The 24,413-nt window shown below is 42.1% G+C and overlaps 1 protein-coding gene across 7 annotated transcripts; it reads right to left on the bottom strand.

Annotated features, from left to right (window-relative positions):
* Nucleotides 1-204: 204 nt before the first annotated feature.
* Nucleotides 205-23,807, bottom strand: LOC123285215 (nematocyst expressed protein 3-like). 7 transcript variants are annotated; one of them, XM_070508159.1, is made up of 5 exons: nucleotides 21,184-23,801; nucleotides 18,523-18,596; nucleotides 17,478-17,587; nucleotides 3,649-3,852; nucleotides 205-3,283 (listed from the first exon to the last, which is right to left on the bottom strand). In XM_070508159.1, exon 1 carries the CDS (start codon nucleotides 23,139-23,141, stop codon nucleotides 22,389-22,391), a length of 753 nt encoding a protein of 250 aa, XP_070364260.1. In that variant the 5' UTR covers nucleotides 23,142-23,801; the 3' UTR covers nucleotides 205-3,283; nucleotides 3,649-3,852; nucleotides 17,478-17,587; nucleotides 18,523-18,596; nucleotides 21,184-22,388. The 7 variants fall into 7 exon arrangements, with proteins under 7 accessions (XP_070364260.1, XP_070364259.1, XP_070364256.1 ...); XM_070508158.1 differs by lacking the exon at nucleotides 17,478-17,587; XM_070508155.1 differs by lacking the exon at nucleotides 17,478-17,587 and having other exon boundaries at nucleotides 18,523-18,717.
* Nucleotides 23,808-24,413: the final 606 nt, after the last annotated feature.

Below are 24,413 nucleotides of genomic sequence, written 5' to 3' on the forward strand. Positions count from 1 at the left end.
TTTTCTTGCTGACCCCATAACATGGACAGTGTGGCCTGGCAGCTCTAAAATTGGAATAAGGCTATAATTCATTAGCGCACATGCAGCAACCCTGGAGTATATCCTGGGACTACCAAGACCTGAAGTGAAAATAAAAGCACAGAAGGAAGGAAGTCAAGAAGAAGAAGAAGAAGAAGAAGAAGAAGAAGAAGAAAAATAACAAAACCCAGTCTACAATTTTTATTTTTAGAAAAATAAAGGGATGAAAACATCTTTAGTGAGATATAATCACATATCATAAAACTTATCCATTTAAAGTGTACAACTTAATGGGTTTTAGTTTATTCACAGAGATGCGCAACCATCACCACAATGTAAGTTTAGAATGTTTTAATACATTCACTTTTATATAAATACTAATCAAGCATGTACATATACACATACATATTTATTATATATATACTCCAAGTTATTATTTGAATAAAAAAATAAAACTACCAATCTATGGTCACCTTACAAGATTAAGAGTTCCTAACAAAAGAGCTTAGCCAGCCCTGGTGGCCAAGTGGTTAAGATTCGGAACTCTCACCACCAGGACTCGAGTTCCTTTCCTGGTCAGGGAACCACACTGCCGTCTCTTGGTTGTCATCCTGTGGTGGCTGCGTGTTGCTATGATGCTGAAGGCTATGCCACTAGAATTTCAAGTCCCAGCAGGGTCACCCAGGGTGGACAGGTTTCAGCAGAGCTTCCAGACTAAGACAGCCTAGGAAGAAGGACCTGGCCACCCACTTACAAAAACACTGGCCATGAAACTCCTATGAATAACAGCAGAGCATCGTCTGATACAGCACCAAAAGGTGAGAGGATGGGGCAAAAAGCAGGGTTCTGTTCTGCTTCACAGAGTCAGAATCAACTCAAAGGCACTAACAACAACAACAACAAGGGAGCCCAGCCTCTTGTCACTTCTCTGTTTACTGCTCCAGAGCGGAGCTGAATGCATCGCCCTGGACTGGACACCCCCAGTGTCCCCCTTAGCGACCAGCTTGAGTACACATGCTGCTCTTCTCCCCACCGAACCCCATCCTGACCATAAGTGGCACTGGGTCCCTCTGGGCAGATTTGGGCCTGTAGCTGTGCTGTGCAGCCTGAGGCAGTGGGGCTGATGGTTTTTCAATGTGGACTCCAGTCTGGTTGAAACTACCAACACATTTTTGAGGTGGCCACAGAATATCAGATAGTGATTTTACCTCCCACCAGCCTGGATTACGTTCAGACTAGACGTCTACGGAGGAGAATTCCATGAGTTCTTTCTTTTCCTATATTTCAAACCCTCAATTCCTTGACCTACTTCCTGTTTCCAAACCTGGTTTGTCCCTCTGGTCTCGCCTCCTCACAATTCTCATCCTCATCTTGGACTCTTCAGGAAATCTGATCGCCGCTCTTGAAAGGATATTTGGGATAACTATGTTTTGACGAACTGTTATTATTTTAGTGGCTAGACATTCAGCCAACTGAGTATTTTCCTAAATGTAAATAATATTCTTTTCCTAATGCACCATTCCAGAGCGTCCCAATCATCAACCACAGCCCCATGTAGAACCTTTCACAGATTAAAACAATAAATGTGTTCATCTGGGAAGAAGGAAGAAAATGAGAATTGTTATTTTATTAGGAAACCCAAATGACTTAAAAGTAAATATAGGGAAAATATAGCTCCCTGATGTAAACTTCACTGTGAAAGGCAAACCTCATAAAAATGTGGTCTCTGGTCCAGGTGTTCCGGAAACAAACCCACTTTTAGGGTTTTGGGAGCTATTCCAAGCATCAGTAGAAGTAAGGGCTGAATCTTGTGTTTAAAGGATTATGTGGCACCTTCCTTCCTTTTCCAAACAGTCTTTTCCATTTTGTGGAAGGTTTGAGGCTGTAATTTTGGTTCTGATAAACAGTTAAATAGCAATTTCACCAACATGTATTTAAATAATTCAAAATTTGAAAACATTAGACAAAAACCACACTGGTTTACCCTTTCTTTGTCTATGAGGGAACTAACAGTGAAAACAAATGGTCCTTGTAAATAATTTTTTTCTGCTGAGGAAGATTGGTCCTGAGCTATTACCTGTTGCCAATCTTCCTCTTTTTGCTTGAGGAAGATTCTCCCAGAGCTAACATCTGTGCCAATCTTCTTCTATTTTGTATGTGGGTCGCCACCACAGCACGGCCACCAATGAGTGGTTTGAGTCCACACCCTGGAACTGAACCCAGGCTGCTGAAGTGGAGCATGCTGAACTTAACCACTATGCCACAGGGCCAGCCCAAGAATTTTAATTACTTAAAATCACAACCTAATCAGAGCTCTTCAATATTTTCTGCATTCACCATGTCCTAGCACTGAGCCAGGAACACCAAGAGTCTGAGCTCACAGGGCGTACCTCCTAGAGTAGAGATGATTAATGAGCATCTGTAGTAATGCCTGAGAATGCTGTGCTGGTGAAGAGCATGGCTCTGGGGGAGCTCATGGCAGGCGTACTGCCACAGGAATTAACACTCTCATGGCAAATGGAAGTCACAGGCATCCTAGAAGTAGAATGATTTTAGCCTCATTACTTAGTCCCTGGATCAGCTGACACCGATACACCGTACAGACCTACAAACCTACCCCTCTGTTCCACTCAGGTTAGAAGCAGTTTCCCAAACCCAGGGAAACTCCAAAATAGAAGCACTTGCCTCAATGCATTTGAAAGGAGCTTTTCAACAATAAAGGATATCAAGGGCATATTTTCTGAACAGAAGCAAACTGGCAATCTTTTGCATTTTTCTTTTTTTCTTTAAGATGCTGGTATCCGTTTCTGCTCTGCTTGTGAAGGTTTTTGTTAGAAAAAGTACAATATAGACAACTTCTCTATGATTAAAACATACTGCCTTTTGTGAGTGATGAATTCAGACAAGTAGAGTATCTCTGTCTTTATTTTCCATCAGAGCTGGTCATAAATCCTGCAACCTAGAAGTGATAATGCGCTTTGGCTTCATGTAATTGTGCTGGCTGGAGCTCTGGATGCTCATGTCTCCAGTTTTATTGTGCTGGGAAGACAGACAACTCTTCAAAGTTGCTGATGGAGATGCTGGCGGTGGCCCAGCTCTATGATGATATTTGGATTGCTATCTCTAGGGGACTGCTTTCCTCTGGCCAGCGATTTCCCTCAGGGCTGTGTGTCCATCCTTTCGAAGACCATGAAGAAAGTAGAAATATTTCCCTTCTTTGCCACTTAATGGGTCTGGGGAGGGATGGGCATGTTGAGCTTGAAAGCTTCAAAGAAAATAAGTGAGTCACCTTAAATGCAGACACATTAATTCCCTCCCTCCCACCTTTTCTCCCTCTCTTCCTTTCTTCCTTCATTCTTTCCTTCCTTCCTTCCTTCCTCCATTCCTTATGCATTTATTAAATATCTTATATGCCCACACTATACTGGTGTCCTGAAAGTCCTAAAGGAGTTCATGGTCTGGCACAGAAAAGACAACTATAAAGGGAAATTTAGGGAAGACTGTCAACATTGGCAGTGTATGTCTTAGGGTAACAAAAGCTCCTATAAGAATAAACTTCAAAAAAACTGATTTAACACAATACAAGTTTATTTCTTACTCAGCTAACAATCCAAAGCAGATGTCCCTTACCTGTGGGATGAAGGATTCAGGTTTCTAACTTGAGGCTTGGCCTTGCCCTACGTCTTCAGAATCATTTCCTGCCCTCAGAGATAGTGGAGATGGCACATTCACTTCTTAGAAATGCTCCTTCTGCTCGTTTTCCAGTGGTGAAAACTCGTCACATGACCCCAGCTAGATGCACAGGAGACTGGAAGCACTGTCCCAGATGGGTAGCTGCATTTCCACCGTATGGAAGGGAAAAACAAGTTCAGTGGACAGTTATCCACAAGGAGAATATTGAGTGAATTCTCTTTTTCTGAACAATTAATCTTCAGATGATAATGGAACACTTAGAAGGAAAAGTCTGGTGGGCATCCTTTCTAGCATAAGCTGGAAAAACGACAAGGAGAGTTGAGGATCTAAAGGTTGAGATACAAGTAAGTCCAAGCTCCTATTTTTCAAGTAAGAAAACCTGATAAAGTTTATGACTTCCTTAGGAAGAAAGGTTTCATTTTCAAATCCCCCCTCACAGTGTGCTTTGGCTCATTTTCTTTTTGTCTTTTTTTTTTTTTTTTTTCTTGAAGTGATCATAAAAGTTAAGTCTAAAACGAATGCAATTCTTCAGATAGCAGGTTTGGCTGCCCTTTGAGATACCTAATTTACAAAGCTTCTTTAATAGGTGCCATCTTACAGTCGGGGAAATGAGCCACTACCTTTAGAAGTCAGGTTTGTTAGCTTTTTTGCCTGAATCCCCTCCATTTTTCTCACAGCCTCAGTGAGCACAGTTTCTTTTCATCCTAAAGTGGTGGGGGATAAAATGAAAGGGAATTTTCCTTAATTCAATAGTGAAACTTTCCAGTTGTGAAGCACTCCGAAATACAAACTAATTAATAAACACAACTCCCTTCTAAAGCAGTAAGGATTGCCGTTCTCATTTTTCACAGCTGAGAAGGCGGCAGTTAAATAGTTGGCCCCAGGCTGTGCACCTCCTCTGCGGAAGAACTTTGAGGCACCAGCCCTGCCTTCTCTCAGGATGGCATGTGGCCTCTCTAGAGAATAATCAGTTTTTATACGGGTTGTAGCTAACAGTGACTTCTTCAACGACTCCACAGTGCCCCTGGCACTGGCTATGCAATTAGTGATGTTGTTGTCACAAACTGTGAATGATCCACTTAAGAGAATAAAGAAAAAGTGACTCACTGGATGGCCCTATATCTCATGAACACTTCTAGAGACTGAAGAAATCTTTTGCAATAATCGGCACTGTGCTAAACTGAGAACCAGAAAGATGACAGTATTTGTTCATATCTTCATGGTATCAAGACCTTGGGGTCAACGTTAATATTGCCATTGCACAGGTAGAGAAATCAAGACCCAGAGAGCACTGCCTTCCCAATGATGAATCATTAGCAGGACTTTCATCCTAATGTCATTCTTCTGTCTTGGCTCACAAAAGGATAATATGCTGTCTACAAACAGCACTGCGACCATTTCAATAAGAAAAAAACAATCCTAAGTGACATTATGTGTGAAGGTTCACCTTGACCACATCTTTTGTGATGGAATAATTGGTTCTGAATTGTATCACAGATGCAGAATCAGAAACTGGCCCCTGTGGTAGTGGCATCTATAACCAACCTGGGAAGCCCAAAATGCTTTGGCTGCACCCACAATTAAAGCATTTATATTTTGAAGACTGTATCATAGTTTGGTTATGAGGTATACAGCCTGTCATTATAAATTGTTGACTGTCAAATATAAGGGAAATACATAGGACAGAACATAGATCTTTGCAGAGTCTTTGCCTCTACCTTCTTGAAGAAGTGTATGCTATTTATATGTGATGGAATTAACAGTCATGAATAAACCCAGACAGGACCCTTTGGGTTCATTTGCATTTGTGACCACAGTAAGGGATGATGTTAGAAAACTGCACTGTTCAATATGAGAGCCACTAGCCACCCACGGCTACAATGAACTGAAATGTCCTCTAAGTCCAAACATATGCTGGATTTTGAAATCTTAATGTGAAAACAAGATTGTAAAATATCTCATTTTTTATATTGATTACATATTGAAATGATAATACTCTGGATATAATGGGTTAAATGCAACATATTATTAAAATTAACTTCACCTGTTTCTTTTTACTTTTATAATATGATTGCCAGAAAATTTCAAATTTCATAGGTAGATCACAACTTTCTACTGGAAAGTGCTCTTATAGAATTCCAGCTTTTTAAGAGTCTCCTAACTATGAAAGCTTTTTTAACCACTGAATCCCCCAGACCCCAGGAAGCAACAGCTTCCTTTAGAATCAACAGGAAGACATCAACATTCAAGCAAAAGAATGTTTCTTGAGTTTTGAATGTCTTTCTATTATTTTCCAATATCAGAAAAAATCTGAAAGAGAATATTTTCTGTATCTTTCTCCCTTGGCTGACACCTACACCTCCTTCAAGACTCACTCCACATCACTGCCTCTTGGAAGCCGTCCATCTCCCTCCCTCCGTCCCCACTCTCTAGTGGCCAGAAGCTGAGTTATGTGCTCCTGTTCTGTGCTACCACAGCCAGACTGTCATCACTGGCTTGTCTCTTTACCCCATTTTCTATAAATTCCTTAAGGTCAGAGACTGTTTTTCATTTTGATATTTCCAGTATCTAGCACAGAACCTGGAAACACTACACAAATATTTGTTGAATAATTGCTTGATTAAAAAATGAATGAATGCAAATAATTCCTTAGCTGACATTGTTATTTCAGAATTATTAATCATAGTAGTTTACATTTGATTGGCACTTCACAAAAGTTATTTTAGTTGATCCTCACAAAAGTATTTGGGGGGGAATCCTTCCTCATTAGAAACATTACATTTTATTAACCACAATTCTTCATAATGACTCCCCCATCAAGTCAGGAGTGCCCTGAAAATGATATTGATGAATTCAGATTGCTGCGTGAAAATTATAAAGGAACAATTTATTTGTATTTGTATACCATAAACCAACTAAGCCAAGGGCAGAGAGGATATTAGCAGTATACATGAGGCATTTGCTGAGGGTGGACAAGGTGCCTACAGAAAAATTAATCTGTTGTATTTGGGGTGTCATATAATTTATTGTCCAAACTCAAACACTTGGAGAGTTAATGAGAGTGCTATAATATTTATTCTGACACAAAAAGGATAAACTGAACTGTTAAGAACAAGTCAGGATATATGCTCACCCTAGTTATATTAAATAAGAACCATTTTTCAAGGTAAGGGGCCTAGAGTATAGAGAGGATGGATGGGCTGTCCCCATTGGTTGGTGGGAAGGAAGGGCCCCTCATCCTGAATGGAAGACCTGAGAATTGAGACCAGCAGTCCAAGATTTTGACTCTCTCTTCCAATGACCCGACGACATCCTGAGTGGATAAAACTTTTCGGCAGGTCCCCTCCAGATGGAGCAACTTCCTGGGCTCTGTAAGGAGAAGTCCTATCACCCGCGCGTCAGCTCGCGAACTCAGAACACTGCTTGGAAGGACCTCTGCTGTCAGTTACAGGGAGCTTGATTCCTTGACCAATGCTTAATGAGCCAGCACTCTCCTCTTGCCTTCTATCCTCGTCGTCAAAGGGGTTAGAAAGAAGGAGGAGCTATAGCGCTGCAGTTTATTGATGCCACATGCCTCCGTCATTGTTTTCAATTTGCTCCTATTAGCCTTGGAGAGAAACTAAAAGCTATGCTATCTTTTAAGTGCTTTCAATTAAATCCACAGCATACACTATTATCTTTGTTTGAGAGATGAAGAAATTGAGGCTTAGAGGTATTAAGAAATCTGCCTGTCAGGAGAATCATGGAGTTTTCTGAGTTCTAGTCTGGGGCACTTTCCACTGCAACACATGGCGTCGTGGAAACACCGCACCCAGACTGTACTTTAATTTACATACAGGCTTGAATGTCTCCAAAGAAATAAAGTGTGACGTTCACTCCTTGTTTCCTGCAGGTGTGGTTACCTCGTGCCATTCTTGAGGCTGATTCTCTGGGTAAATGTGACTCTGCAACTCATAACCACAGTAAGTCTGATGCATGCCTGTGCTGCTTGAGAGCTCCATGGCACGCCGACCAGCATTATTTAAGTTTTCATTCAAAATCTCCTTTAGGGTGACTTCTGTGCACCTGAAGTGCCCATTCAAGAAGATCAACAAATGGCTGAAGACAGATTTTTCAGCCAGGGGAAAGAATTATTACCTTACCATCAGTCTAATGAAAACAGAGGTGAAATACCAACCTGCACGAGATAAACAACACAGCAAGCCATCCATCACACTCAGCCACACTGAGCAGAACACCCTAACCGATTACACAGGACTTTCTTGCTTCACCCACATGGGTATTCCCAGCATCAGAGACCTGGGACCTTTCTCCACAAGTTTCTGTGAGAATAAAGACCTGGACAGGAATCCTTTAGGCCGTCCCCTCTCACAATCTAAATTCCCTTTTCTCTATAGTCACAGACAGCAATAGCTTCTTAGGGGCCCATATCTCCTGTGCATGCTCTGAGCTAGTAGTCCCTTCCAGGAGCCAGTTTCAACAAGTGGGTCTACTCTGCACCTCCAACGGCAACTTTCTTTCTCAGGACCAACTAGTGGATAATGAGCATATTCATTCAGTCAGTCTAAGCACCTACCCCCTTTATAACAGACACTCTGGGTCTAGAGATACGAGGTCGTGTTGTCCAGGTGCTCACAGTCTAGGGGAGGAGATGGAAATCTTGCATGTGTATAGACACTTTTTCACTTTTTACATATACCATCTCTCATTTTGCCTTAACTATCACGTGAGGTGGAGGAGGCAGTATTGAACTCAGCTTCAAGAAGTTATGACTTAGACACACGATGTCACCCAAAGTCATGGAAGAAAACTAGAACTCTGAATATTTTTTTGAATGTATAACTAGACTTCAGTATACCAACCCCAGGAAATCAATGATTTCCCCCTAGCATATGAGACTTCTTTGATCCCCTTTCTTCCAGAAATCTAAAATTCAAATATTTGTAGCATCTACCAAGTCAGCCCCAACAGAATGAATACCTTCCACCCAACTGATACACCTATATTATTTTTCCCCAGCAGTTAGCGCTTTGGTAATTTTAGGGCATCTTGACAACTTCTAACATATGCACTTAAATTTGGTAGCAGCTTCTGGGCATGGCTACTCCTAAACTCATAGTCAGAGGCAAGTGCAAAGAATATGGCTCCTGGTTCAAGGGATAGGAATATTTTGTTCAGGATTCTCATTCCATGGGGTCCTGAGCCTTCACTGTGTGCAAAGATCTGGGTCTCCAAGCAGTAGTGATCCTGGCAGGAAAAGCATCATTCTTACTGGTGACTACACAGTAAGGAGATGGAACTAGGAGGTGGTGAATCCTTTAAGCCAACCAAATGGAAAGAACCCAATGAGACCAGTATCAGTGTTGTACCCAGTAATCGTCACTTGTCACTTCTTACCCATGGCAGCAACCCATATTGTTTTTGGACGGCTACAGAGTATAGAAGCCATCCTTATTATGTGGTTCCTTGTTTCTTCTATTGCACATGGTTTGCATCAGAAAGTTCATTTGGCTAGCATTGCAATGTTTGTGTGCCGAATGTCACCAAGTCAAACTTAAATGTCGATCTTTTACTTTGTGAGTCTATTTATTGTAAAGTATAATGCATGTTTATAAACAAAAAAATCTAACAGATTTTTAAATGCAAAACAAATACATTAAAAATTGTTCACTTGTTAAATGCAACTGTATGTTTTTGGCTAGTAAAGCCAAGGCCAGGGAGCTGATTTTTTATGTTCCCAACTCAGTATCCACTCACAAATATTTGGTCTTGTAAAAGAAGAGACATGACAACCTAAACAACCCAATCCTTGCCTATGTTTGATCATCTTTTAGGAAAAAAAAAACCATTATGACCTTCATCGACTGGGTCATGATGGTGAGATCACAGACCCACAAGTAGGGAGCAAACTTCTTAAAGCAGAGACTATTTATATCCTTCTTGGGTTTTGCAAAGTGAGAGACACTTGTGAGCGCCTGCTGTGGATACTTGACTCTAGCTTTGCTACAGTGAATAAAAGAGAAACAACTGCCTTTCATGAACTACGGCCTTTTGAGGAACACGTTCAAGAGCTCGAGCGCCTGTAAAATTGTGCTGATGTCTGTTGATCTCTGAAATAAGAAACCATAATAGAAACAAAATTTAATATTAATTACACTTGTGGAATGCTTATGGTGTGACAGGCACTGAGCATTTATTACCTTGTTTAATACTTATAGTAATCTCATGATGTTTTAGAAACTCCAATATATAAATGAACAAATCGAGGCACAGAGCCCAGCCTAAGATTATACATCTAGTAAGTAGCAAAGCTAGTATTTGAAATCAAGTCTTTTTAGGGTATTCAGAGATGGAAATACTGTAGTTAACTAACAAGAAATGGATGGATAAATGACATTGTTGACTACCTGTACTGGATAATATCCCTATCTGGATACCTTTTTCTCCTGCAGAATATCTTTTCTCCTACCCATGGAAACACTTTCCTCATATCACATTATCTGACAAGCTGCGTCACTATTGAGAAATCTGCAAAGGGAGAGTGAAGAGTACTGGAGGATGTTCCATGCAGATCATGGTAAGGACAGATAACACAGCAAGTCACACACACACACACACCATCTCTGAGGACTAGAGTGGTTCCCCTCCTCACCCCCATCACGGGCTCTCTCAGGGCAGTTCCAGACTGCCTCTCTGATGACTTATTTTGTGTCCTGGTGCACCTCCTCTGAAGTCGCATTCTTTCTTTAGCTTGGGCCATGCTTTCTTCCCAGAGTAGGTACGTTTTGCAAATCAGTTTCTTAGTATGCTAATGAGTGTGACCTCAAAAAGAAAAGCTGGGGGTGGTGAGGGAGGTTCATAGTTTACAAAAAATGTTTGAGAGAAATGCAAATGTAAATAAAGGGAAAGGGGCATTGTGACTATCAAAGATTGCCCCAAACGGACTTGAAAAGCATCTTGCAGGACTTGTGTTCCTCACGATGCTGGCCTACCCTGCTGTTTCTGCTGAAATCACTTTTCCCAAAGGTAAGGAAACATTTTGTTTCCTTGAATTATGCATTTAAATAGCTAATGCTTAGAGGTCAACCACTTGCCCTCTTTCCAAACTTCTGAGACATACCTCATTGCCCTCAAGTACCATTTATCATTTATTTATCTCCATTTATTTATCTCTAACACTTAAACTTACTAGACGAATAAACTTTTAAGCAATAAGTTCTCTTTACTGGAACCGTGTCTAACCGTATTAGCATCTCACCCACTGTGGCTGCTCCATAAAATGTCAAATGATAAGAAGAGCTGGGATTTGGGACTTTTCTTCTGTGGTTTGAAACTTGGAAGTAATCCAGCTGTCGAGTCAAAGACAAACTTCACCTGTGCTGTTTCAGATCCATCATGCGGACGAAATGGAAAGATAAGGTTACACCCAGTGAGATGCTGAAACATGGGAAATCGAAGCAACCCGAGGGCCATGTTAATTAAAGCAGTGCCCTGCCGGGCAGGGCTTATCAACAAGGCCCTGAGACTCCCCAAATGTGCGCCATTCAAGATCAAACCCGGCCAGCCCTTATCCATGGCGGAGAGGCACTCCAAGCCCTGTCTGAAGCACAACCTGAACTTTGCTGGCATCGGCCCAAGTGCCTACAGTGGACTTTGATCACGTAGCTCTAAGTGCCCTAGGATTTCACACCAAACTGAAGCTCAACTACCTTCACGAACAATGACAAAAGGTGGAGATCGGAGAAAAGCAAAGCAGGCCCAAAACTTCAGTCACACGCCAAGGAGATACCATGATGTTGAGAAGCCGCACGCCTCACGATCTGTGCTTTGAGCCTCCGCTGAGAACAGAAGCATCAATGTCTCCCTCACAGATCCTTTGCCTTTTCACAGTTCCCTCTTCTTAGGAGGTTCTTGTGCACCAGTAGCTTTTAGCATAGCGATATTCATCTCTCCAGCGCACTTATACTCTCTATGCCATGCACGAGCTGTGGCAGTCAGAGAATTTTGATGGGGCCTGGATTCTGGATACACATTGTGAAGATTTGTTTTTCTTTGTCACGATGGAGCTGAAAGCGCGCGCTAGACCTAGAAAGCTGTTCTCGTGGTGAGAGTTTGCCGGTTTTGAAAAAGATGTGGTATACGTCCAGCCTTTATTTCTTGTGTAATTTCTCTTAGCAGGCTCCATTCATGGGCCTGCAGGGCTGGCAGCCAAGTGTTGAGAGAAGGAAAGCTGGTGTGTGGTGTGTGCTGACGGAGTGCGGGCGGCGTGGTGGGCCCTCCAGGCATGCTGAGTGATGTTCTGCACCGCTAGCCTGGGCCAGCTGTCCCATACAGAGGGGTCTGTGTGACCCACACGAGTTACGACTCTGGAGTCTGTAGCTCTGGGGAGGTATTTCAAAAAAGGAATTCCTTCCACTTGCATCCCCTTTCTGGCATATTTTAAACTCTTTCCCCGTGCATGGAGTAACTATGTCTTTCATTAGTTACGATGCTGAGTGTTACCTGGTTGAAATGGTTACATTAATTGCTAATTATACCAGTAGTAGCGTAGAATATTGCCCCCTGAAGAACTGAATCAAAACACTGAGAACAGTGACAACAAAACCACAACTATTTTCAAATTGTTATTTTTAGAAAATCATACAGTCCCCTGCCTGCCCCAAGAAGGTGGATTCTAAAACATAATTCTTTGGTAACTGAGGCTACCTACTTTCATGTTCTTTCACCTGCACACAAGAATCTCAAAGACCCGAGCTGGGGTCATGTGCTCATTATGTCACACGTGGTCCTTCTGCATTTTGCCCAAGACCCCGGGGGAAGGAGCTTGATTGGTTGGTATCCTTTTACTCAACAAGCTTAGGATAGCTGAACTCTGTTCCATGATGAATTACTATCCTTGTTTTAAATGATTAAAATTGTCATTTAAAATAGCTTTTAAAGCAGAAAAGGACAAGCCTAGTCTCTCTGAGTCTCCCATACAAAGCACACATAGTAAGCGATAACAAACAACAGTCCCACACCCATTTATTTATGTGCACGATTAATGTCCTTCCCTCGCTGTCCTCCTCATGCTCTGATCTCATGTCCTGCCTCTCTCCCCCTTGCTCTCTGCACTCCAGCCCACTGACCGAATGTTCCTGGGGCACACCAGTCAGGGCCTTTGCACCTGCTGTCTCCCCAATCCGCCTGCCCTTCCCCAGTATCTGCCTGGCTCTTCCCCCACTTCCTCCAGGTCTTTGTTCAAACATCACTGTCTTACTGAGGCCTTTCCTGGCCACTCTACTAAAGCTCCTCTTGCCCCCAGACACTTTCTGTCTTTCCTCCCTGCTTTATTTTTCTCCTAAGCATTTATTGCTAGACTATAAATATATACATGTCATATATCTCATTCTTAGCCAGTTTTAGTGGTTGTGTCCCTAAACAGAATGTAAGGGCAGAGAGTTTTTGCTTGCTTTGCTCCCTGTTACCATAGGGGCTGGCACATGGTGTTTAACAGAAATTTCTGAATGAATGAATGACTGGGACCAGGCTCTGGCAGGCCACTCATGATCAAGCCAGACATGGTTTCTCATTGCAAGGAGTTTATAGTCTCATGGGAAAGACAGATATTAAGTAAGAAATTAAAACAAAAATCTGCCTACTGCAGGGAGCTGCGAGAGCCAATGGCAGAAGACCCTAGCCTGGTCTCCCCACGGAAGTGATGGTTAAGCTGAGACCTGAGCTTATGTGAAGCGCCAGAGACAAGAGGGAATATGTTGGGTTCCAGGTGGTTGAAGCTGGGTTGTGAAAAGTGGGAATGGTCCAGAGGTGCGCTGAAGCTCGGGGGCATGTTGTGAAGGCAACCAACCCCCTCAAGTGATATACAGGAGACTGAGCAACGGGGAGTCATGCAGGGGTTTTGAGAGGAGAAACAACACAATCTGATCCAGAATAGCATTCTAGCAAGATTTGTGAGAAGCAAGACGAAGAGCTAACATGAAGCAGACCTCAGCATGCACAGATTGTCAAATCTGTCTCTGTGAGAACTCACTGACTCCGAAGGAACAAAATTAGTAAGCACAGAGGATACACATGAGACAATTTCTTGGGATCCTTCAGTTCTAGGAACAAACTGAGCTCATTCCTGCCTCAGCATTTTCTCCCACCATGTTCCCCTTACTGGAAACGTTCTTTTCATCCATCCAAAGCTTCCCACCCTCCCTAAACACAGCCGCAGCCCACCTCTTCTGGAGAGCCCTTCCGGAGTTCTTTCTGTCCTCACTGATATCTCTGTCCTTTGATCTTCTAAAACACTAAGGCACACGCCACACAATTTAGCTCCTAATGGTTTACTTTCTTGAATAATCTGATACCTTATTACCCCAGGTAGAACATCCTCTCCTTGCCAACGAGGGCCCCGCATTCTACCCACTCACTCCCCATGTACCTAGAGAAAGGATGAGAACACACTAGGGTCTTCCAAAACGTACCAATTGATTTAGGACCAGATTATTGAATACACACTGATGTTTTGCAATCTTAGAATGACTCCTGAAAGAGTCACACTCTATATCTGAGGACATCTAAGCATATGTAGGTCAGCAGGGAAAACGAGGGGGAAGAACGAAGCTTTAGATTTATTACCTGGCTATAATTAAGTCAAGTGAACTCAAGCAAAAACAAAGATTGGAAAGCCTTTTAAGATGGCTGGGCACTTACAAAGAGCAAAGGCAGAATACCCGAAATTTAAAAGCCAATCTCAAATATAGCCCCCAATTAGATGCTGGCCACAAGAATATCCAGTAGGACCTGAAAACCACAACTGAGTGAAATTTGGCCGAGTGTATAAACGACCACAAACTTTAGTATGGTCGCTATCGATACCCAAGGTAATGCAGCGAAATGTGCAGGAACCGCTCTATTTCTGGAGTCAGATGTCAGAGTATTTCTTTCTGTTGTTGCTATATCGAGAATACGAACATATTTGTTAATGACGACTTTATTCGTGTATTCTCCAGTGTCTTTTTCATCAGCTCTCAAGGACCACTGAATGGATAAACATAAAATAGTGTCATATCTCTCGAGTCCAGTTCAAAAATCTCAGCGTATTATAGTAAATTATCTTTTGGAGAAGATTTAATGATGTTTTACTTGGGCCTTGTTGAGAGAGACAACAAGCCTAATGAATGGGCTTCCCATTGCTGATGTAGATCGAGCAGTGTGTAAGACTGTTACAATATGCTCCTACATAAAAATTATTGCAGGTCCTCTGTTGCCTAAACTATGCAGCAATTACCCTAAGCTTACTTTGTGTACCAGTTACGAAATGATGGGGATGCCAATCACATTGTTCTAGCTACAGGTGTGTCAGCCTTTCTACTCTAGGTCCTTAGATTCAAGAGTTTATAACTTGGCCATAAAAACTAATCATGAAATGAATCTTGGCATATAAAAGCCACTTCCCAATTTTTTTTTTAAGATTTTATTTTTTTCCTTTTTCTCCCCAAAGCCCCCTGGTACATAGTTGTATATTCTTAGCTGTGGGTCCTTCTAGTTGTGGCATGTGGGACGCCGCCTCAGCATGGCTTGATGAGCAGTGCCATGTCTGCGCCCAGGATTCGAACCAACGAAACAGTGGGCCAACTGCAGTGGAGCGCGTGAACTTAACCAGTCAGCCACGGGGCCAGCCCCCCACTTCCCAATTTTTTAAAAAACACAAATTAGAAAAACTCTACATGCTTTGTCATGTTTTATGTTACCCACAGGCCCCAAAATGAATTAGCAAATCCTTTTCCCTTATTTGTTTTTTCCTTCCTCCTTTGGGTCAGTTTTTAACCTGACTCGTCTAGTAAAGGTTATCACTTGGAGTGAAAAGAATTAAGTTCTTTTGCGTCACACGAAAATATTTTCCTTCAGGTTGTGATGGGAGGAGGGAAGGTCGGCTAACACAGAAATCTCAAGTTTGAGTTCAGGGCTATATTTCTGAGTGAAACAAGATGATAGTATTACAATTGTGCGTTTAGATGTTCTTTTTTCTTGAGCGATCTCTAAAATTTTACGTAATAAAAAACCGAGAGATCAAAGATTCACTCGTTTTTTCCTAGCAATTCCAGTTACAGATGTTTACTGATTGCAAAGTGTTCCAGATATTTTATGAATCTTAGGCCATTTAATACACCGATACTGCAAAGAGGCATTACTGCCTTCATTTTACAAATGAGGAAACTAAGGCTCAGACCAGTTAAGCAACTTGTTAGAGGTCACACAGTGGAGCTGAAACAAAAACCCAGGCCCATGAGCAGAGGTTGAATCTTTGGTATTCTATATAGTCATCACAAAGGCAAGTCATGCTAAAAAGTACCAGTACTTCAGTGGAACAAATTACTTACCTACAAATTATTTACTTCAATATATACTCTAAAGGGCTTAATTCTGCTAACATACAATAAGTGTTTGAATGGTAACTGCAAGGACTCTGCAGGGCTGGGCCTAAGTAAAATGTGGATAAGGCAGCCCCTCCGTTTAGAATGCTCATTTTGGTCCACGTCATGGAAATTTGTCAATTTCCCTAGTCGTCTTCAATTCATTCAAAAAGTTTACCATGAGAGTTAACGGATCATGAGGGCCGGCAGGTAGCACTGACTCAAAGCTAGAAATGCTCTGGCTCTCAGAAACGACTCTCATTCTGGGGCCTGGCCAAAGCTGGGCTAAGCATGGCGGGTCACCCTCAAATGAGGATTCATGTTCATGTAAGCTGAACTTGTCCCCAAACAGTGGCTAGTTAGTAAAGTTTCATTTTGGTCAGATCCATTCCCAATATCTGATAGTCAAAGTCCAATTCACCAGTTTTTCATATTTTTCAAAAATCATTTTCCTTCTCAGGGTTTGTAATTTTAACTGGAGGAGAAAGGAAGAAAAGAAAAGAAAAAACCAACAAGGGAATAAAAGGGAGCAGGGGGGGAGGTGGGGAGGAGATGTGATATGTGTTAAAAGCATTTTTAAAACAATCATTGACCAAAAAGGGATCCCAGATCCCCAAAATCTGTCACCATCTTTCATCTCTTTTACAGTGTACCTATTTTCATCATAAGCCCCACAGGCAAAGACCAAGTCAGCTTCAGTATTTGGCCTGGAGCCTGCTGTAATTATTGATGACATAATATCAATCATGATTATAAGTTACCCTGTTAACATTATGTGAATATTATTTTATAAACTTTAATAAGTTGCTTGAGCATTTAAGATGAATGGTTTAAAACTCTAAATTCATATTCATGCCAAATATGTAGGACATATTTTTCATAATTGTTCTTGTCCCTTGGGTCAGCAATACAGTTTATAATCATCATAAAATTTCATTCTTAATTCCTTCTAATTTATCAGAAGGAAAATATAGATGGTTATTATCCAATTAAAATACTCCTGATGCTTTTAAGGTAGACATTATGGGGTTTTTGGAGTTTCACTCAAGACAATTAAAAAAAAAGCGAGCAGCTGTGTGACTTCAAAGTGTTTTCAAGTGCTCCAAGTGTGCGGAGCCATTCAGCTGTGCAGTACCCTGTTCCTACCTGTCTTGTTCTCATCTCATCTGTGATGTAATCAAGAAATAATTGGAACGTTTTACCCATGTGAAAGGTGCAGAAGTGTGTGACTAAAGATAGAATTTTCATCTGGTAGCTATCAAATCCATTCTGTACTCACACACACTTGGCCGATAGTTGCCAAGAGCAGAGACCAGGAAGACAATCATGGAAAAACCTGAGAAAAATGCATGACTCTGGGTCTACCTGCTTGGCTGGACAGAGTGCCACTTGCTTTGAGAGATGTGCTTTGTGTGCCCTTCGGATGGATGCTTTGTGAAGGTGATGTTTTTTCTAGATGATTCCCACGCTACTACCTAGAAAGCAACCCAGTAGGGCAGACTCAGTTATAATGGCTACAATTTCTTGCAGAGAAATTGAACAGATCAAAGTGATTAACACCCCCCCAAAAATAAATGCCTTGTCACCAAAATTGCAATTCAATTCATTCTGAAAGAATCACATGCAGAATTTAGCCTCATATTCCTTCCTTAGGCACACTCAATTCCTACCTTCTTCTCTGATCATGATCTTAAACCAGAACTGTGCTGAAAGGTATTTTTATTTTCTCCCCCTCACTTATCAGAATATCTTAATTTCACTTACACCTGAGTCCAGTTCTCTGAAAAGAAAGCCCCCCAAATTCATAAACTTCTAAATGTTTACTTAATATTAAGAGGAGCACACCTCTGTGAGGGGTGCTGTGAAGATGCCTTATTTGTGCACACCCTTTCCAAGAACTAGTGAACCTCCTGAAGGGAGCAGGTCGAGTCTTTGCAGTGATTAGTTGGTGCATATGCTAAAAGCCAACAGGGTCATTTAAATATATGCAAATAGCTTTCATTTGTACCGTGTGGTATAGTTTATGAAGAGGTTTGGCACATGTTGCATCACTTGGCAAAATAAGCCTACCTCCCTGTCCTGGGAACACTTCACGGCTGTCTCCTAACACACTGTTTGTTTGTGAACGACATTTTCTTATTAGGCAACTTTTCACTAGAAACATTTAACTGGAGGATCCATATCACAAAAGGTGATGAAATAGAATGCATTCTTAAGTTAAAAAAAAGACATTTTTTTAAAGCACATTTAAATGTGGGTCATGACTGAAATGGGTCTCACCCACAAGGGCACGTTTGGCACCAGCTGTTGTGTTTTGCTCCAGCATGAGATTCGAATGCCTGAGCACTAGTTACTCCAGTTCTCAGCAGCCACGAATTTTGATAGATGGCTCCGCGTTATGAAAGCTTACCTCTTTATGGCTTCGCCCGGGTGAGTGCATGGCTCCAGGCTTTTCTTGTAGGCTCTGACCTAGAGGAATGAAGCCTGCAATTCGGGATGTGCAGGCGCCGACTTGTAAGGGAGAGCCCCACACGTGCAGGTATCACTGCCTCCACTGAGCTGGGAAACTCTAGCCCGGGAACGTGGAGTCACTAAGTCTTCCAAACTAGGAACAGAGCCCCAATTTTAAGGAGGCTATCCAAACAGGTGACAAACTGCTCTACTTCAAAGACAGGAAATCCCTTCAAACGTTAAATGGTAAGGACACAAAATGACCTACATTCAGGAAAATGGGGAGCCAGTAATTCAGCGTCATGTTTGTTCCAGTTTAATGGAGCGTGTTGGGTGGATATTAACTGGTGCTGAGGATCCTTGCTCTAAGCAGGCGGCAGCCTTTCCACCGGAAACCCATGTTTTCAAGGTCTTATTGAAAAAAAAGTCACTTGAGTTCACATCAAATTGAAGTTACTTTGTAAAGACTCTCTCTGGGCCAGTTTTCAGATTTAAAATTAGTCTGGTTTAAAATTACGGTTACTCAGAATGTTTAAGAAACTCTATGAAAAAAATTTCACATCTTCCTGAACATCAGCACTAAGGGAAGGCACCAGCCTACAGCGCAGCCTTGGAAAAGGAGCAGAAGGATTGCTTCAGGTTGGAAAGACAGCCCGGAAGCTCCCCAATACCAAGGCACAGGACTCCCCAATAGTTTTTCCTAGCTCAGACTGCCAAGTCTAGATGGATTTCTTACCAATCCCCAAAAGTACTTAGGGCTGTGGATGCAGCAGTTTGAAGCATGTAAGTGTAAGCACTAAATTCTTGCCCAATTCACTCAGAATAAAAGGAGGGCGGGCATTGAGATGGCTGAAGGGGACAGAGATACGGTTCTGCAGTTTTCCCATTGCAGGGCCTCTGCGGTCCCCCAGCACTTGGAAGCATTACTGAACAAACGTGCAAGCGGGAAGGAAATGGGTGGGAGAGAGTCAATCCCATCTCAGAACACAAAAGTCGTCCTTCCGTGTTTACATGTTCAAAAAGCAAAAATCCCAAAAAGGATTGAGATTGGAAAATTCCTGGGGAACCAAAAAGCTTAACCTACATTCCAAAGTTTTATCAATTTAAGCCTCTCGGAGCAAGGAGGTCAAAGTTAACTCTGCTTCCCCGCTTACAAAGCAAGTCAACTTATTTTGTATGTATAGCTATAAACTGTTTGCAAGTTTCCTAAGTCAGGCACTTGGGATGAATTATGAATGGAATTAACCAGCTTGACTTGGAATTTCCTCACTTTTACTGGTCTTTAAACAAGATTTTTATACATTCATATGTAATCAATGGGACCAACACATGAAATGGCCCTTAACATAAAACATTCTGTTTTAGAGCCATTTTGCAGTTAAGGAAACTTAAATATGAACTTCTAATGTGGAAAAGGTAGTTTTTACATGCTGCTTTAAAACTGATCTGGAAAACTGATGAACTGGTCACAAGATTTCTGTCAGAAACTGAAATTAAGTTTATATTTTAAAATATAATTTTAATGTTAGCTTTCTTTCATGAAGCCAACCTGCTTCTGATAGCCTTAGCCGTAGCCACCTTAAAAATACATAACTTTGGTGTCTGGTTATTGAGTTTTTAAGTTACAGGCTAGAATAATTTAGATATTCATAAATACGGGGCATGAGGAAATCCTTCCTGAGGGCAAAACTACCTTTAAAATTATCATCCAAATGAGTGAACGCTACACAGTACATCTCCTGATTTAATTTCTGCTCTTAGCTATTTCATACCTTAACATATATTATTCCATACAAAACTTGCACTGTTTTAAAATTTCTCCATAAACTGGCATGTTCAAATTGATTTCAATAGCAGTTTATGTGCATAAAAACTATGAGACTGGGATCAATGTCAAGTTTTCGAGAGAAAAATGAACTTGGATTGCTTTTTACTTCAACAGGGCACATGTTCAAATTTATCCCAAGTATATATAAAAGAAATGAAAATAAAATGTTTCCACTGTTTATGCAAAAAGTAAAACACAATAAATTCCAATAATGCTTTTATCATGTAGTTAACATAACAAAATCTTGGGAACATTTAAAAGAAAGGTACTAATTAAAGTACACACAAAAATTTCAAACTTTAAAAAGCAGTTGGAAAAACACTTTTCAGTCACTTAGAATATAATTACTTGCACATTTTCATGGTCTTGTAGATTTCAGTAGTAAACTGCTTTTACGAACTTCTCCTTGCCTTTTCAAGTACTTCAAAAATCTAAAGGGCCAAGAATATTCTTTTTTCTTTATAATACATTCAAAAGTATCCACCACCTTGACAGAACTGTTATTACGGTAATAATTTTCTTCTACACGATTATAGCATTTCTACAGAATGGAAAACAGCCTCTGATTTTTTTTTTGGAAGTGACGCAATAGTGTGGGAGAACTTCTTTAAAACATGTTTTCACATTCATCTAAAATGTATTCATTCCCAAGTTTCTTTACAAAAACCTTTGATATTACAGCTTTACACAGACTGCATTTATAGGTTTGGAAATCCTCCCCCCTCCACTAAACTCCTTGAATAGGGTTGTAGTAATCTTGCTTAAAATTAAAAAAAAAAAAAAATTACTTACAGCAATCATATATCTACCTGAAGACAGTTAAAAATACTAGTCGTGATGCTGTTTTTAATAGTTATGAAAATATTTTTTCTGAAGGACAGGTGAACTGCAATCTGAAACTCGAACACAGAACAAAATCATACAAGTAGAAAAGTTTCCTTCTGAACTTCACAAATCGACGAAAAAACGTTTATCATAAAATTTTAAAGACAAAACTTTTAGTCTGGACAATGGAGAAAATCCTATGTAGTAAAATATTTGTTTCTGTACTTCCATAAACTTGCCCTTCATTTTCAAAGGCAACACTGACCGACCACATTCACAGTTGCTGTCTGCGGGGAATGGCTCAAAGGCGAGTCACCGACATGTCAGCGGTCCCTTCCCCCCAGGCAGGATACTGAGTCAAAAAAGGAATTTTATTATTCCTATTCATTCCTTTTAATTGTTTTTATTAGCTCTTAAAGCCTTGGATAGTAAAGATCAAACCACATTTAAACGGACTTGTCTGCTTTTTTAACTTCAATGCTCCAGCCCAGGCTATCTCAAAGTCAATACTTTGCAAATGACAATAAACAAGGTTTCTAAAAAAAGCAAAAACAAAAACAATACTTTTTTCATATAACTTACAACAACAAAAATCTAAAATATGGGGCTATAATTCCCACTAAGTTAATTATATTTATTTTAGGCTAGAAGCGTCAAGTGAATATTGCTTATCAAAAGAGGCTTGGCGCTCCATTTGCCTTGAACATTACTTTGCCACATAGAAATCAAATGCTCTTGCCGTCTGGAAAATTAGAAATACAAGGCATTTTCATCCTAGTAACAACCTGTGCAAGTCTCTATAGGAAACTGCAGGATCTTACGTGGCAACTTAACTTACCTCTTCTGGGCTTTAGCAAGGGGTTTACGTAAAAATATTTACTCTCTGGCAAAATGTGGCTAATTCTTAAATGCAGCTTAAAACCTTGGCCATCCAAGAAAAATGACGCCACGAAATGTGTCACTGTCCATTTATTACCTATCTCACTAACTTCTAATTAATACACTCCTAATATTGCCTCCTCAGTGGGCAGCGTCTGCATCCTTTTGGAGCTGCAAACCCAGACCTGGCCCTGGGACTCTGTCTAGCGAAAAAGCACCCGTCTTTCATTGGGCGCCGTCACCGACCTCGCTCTCCCAAGAAGACAAATACTTCTCAGATCTCGCACCCCTCTTTACAAACCTGCGCGGGGCTTTCGGGGGGAGGGGGAGGCAAGACTTTGGTGGGAGCTGCTTCTCTTCAGCAAAGCGAGGGCTGACTGCAAAGGCGCGGCCCGGGTGTTGGAGCAATTTCCTGCCGATTCCAGATTCCAGTCGGAGCAGCGTGGAGAGGAAGTCTGACTTCTTTTCCAGGCGGAGCCTCCTGCTCGGCCCGGGGGCAGCGCCGCGCCGGGGGCCCGGCCCGGGCCAGGAGGAGCGCGAGCCGGGTGCCTGCCCCCAGCCGGCGGCCCAGCGCGCTGCGGGGTCGGGGAGAGGGGCCCGGGAGCCGCGGGAGCACAGAACTCCCAGAGGGGGCTGAGCAGGGCAGAACTCGCTCCCAGAGCCGCGGGCTCCAGCCGCGGGGATGCACTTGAACCCGCGGTGAGGCCTGCGACCCGCCGCGTCCGGAGCGCACCCGCGCGCGGCGCACAGCCGGACTCCGCGGTCTCCGCTGGCGGAGCGGCCGGGCCCGGGGCGCTGGGCTGGGGGCCCCACTCCGTCCCCCGGGGTTCGCACTGCCGGGGACAGCGCATCTCACTCCGGGACCCCGAGCCGGAAAGCGGAGACCGAGGGCCGCCTGCGGCAAAGCTCGACTTACACTTCATTTTCCGATTTGGAGAAAATGTCACAGGAGAGGGGGGAAAAAAAAGAACTGTAAATATGATTTCGAGGGGGGCGAGGGCACGGCGTGTGCGCGCGGCCGGGGCGGCGGGGCGCCGGACGGGCATTCCCGGTCTCGCAGCGCGCCCTAGCGGACGCCTTCCCCCCGGCAGCGGCCCCGGGACGCGCGCCGGACGCCGAGCTTATTACAATCTGCAATATATTATTTCTTCCAAAGTATTGACAATGTGTGAGACTCCAGTAACCCCGAGCTCTTGTCTGTAATCGGCACATTTATTCACATTTGGGGAGAAAAATCCGAATTAAATCCCCGTGACCCAGCTCGGGTTACAGTGTCATTTTCCCTGGATCCTCTTTTAAATCCACTCCACACTGCTTCTCTGTCTATTACATGCTAATTTAATTTTACTGTGGACGATATTTTCAGCATTTGCTGAGGACAGTAAATTTTGTAGTTTATGTTATTTCACTTTTTATGACTTTTTAACACTTAATAAAATTTTATTAGAGCACTTTTGTGTTTACAAGGCCACAAAACTCTTGGCAGGTTGTCAGAAGTCCTTTTTATTATGATCCTACTGATATACTGCGAGTAATGAAATAATCATGTCCAGAAATGTATCAAAGGCCAGAGGGATTATCCCACTTAATAGCTCCACAGATGCGCCCAGAAGAACGCGGACACGCGGCAGGACGGGCTGAGAGGCGGCGGGAGGAAGGAGGCAGCCCCCGCGCGCCTTTCTTTACCATTTCGGTTGCTTTCCTAAAAGCCTACATGCAGGGTCATGTGACTTTCCGCGGTCTCAATAAAAAAAAAAAAAAAAGAATTTATTCTATTGCAAAATGTGCTTTTCTTTTTACTCTCCTTGTGTGGGCATTTAAGGCTGTTCTAGTGGCAGTGGGGCTGGCTCAGCATATCCGTGTCAGTCACTTTCCTCGCATTTCTAAGTGTACTTTTGTGGCATTTAAGCAGCCGACGGTGACATTGGTGTTGATCGGTGCGGCTTCTCCAGCCCACACTGAGAGAAGGCACTGGGAGGGACCCAGGAGGGCACGGAGGTGTTTTAAGGTCCTTCCTCTCCTGCCAGACAGCACCTTTTGCTGTTGCTTTTTGTTTTGTTTCGCAAAACAGGGGAATAGTGGCTTGAGGACTCTGCTTTCTGCCTTGTGCCAAAGAACCACAGATGCTGCTTTTATTTTATTTTTATTTTTTTGGTAAGACTTGCTGTGAGGACTGAGATATTGCAGCTTTTATTTTTTTTTAAAAAAAGAACCATTTCCTTTTCTTTTAAATATATATGTGATCATTTAACACACTGGTGTTAAATTCACTCTTGCTGCAAAAGAAGGCCATTGGTACTTCCTGACCCTGAAAGCAA

The sequence above is a fragment of the Equus asinus genome, chromosome 4, assembly GCF_041296235.1.
Source record: "Equus asinus isolate D_3611 breed Donkey chromosome 4, EquAss-T2T_v2, whole genome shotgun sequence".
Classification (NCBI taxonomy): Eukaryota; Metazoa; Chordata; class Mammalia; order Perissodactyla; family Equidae; genus Equus; species Equus asinus.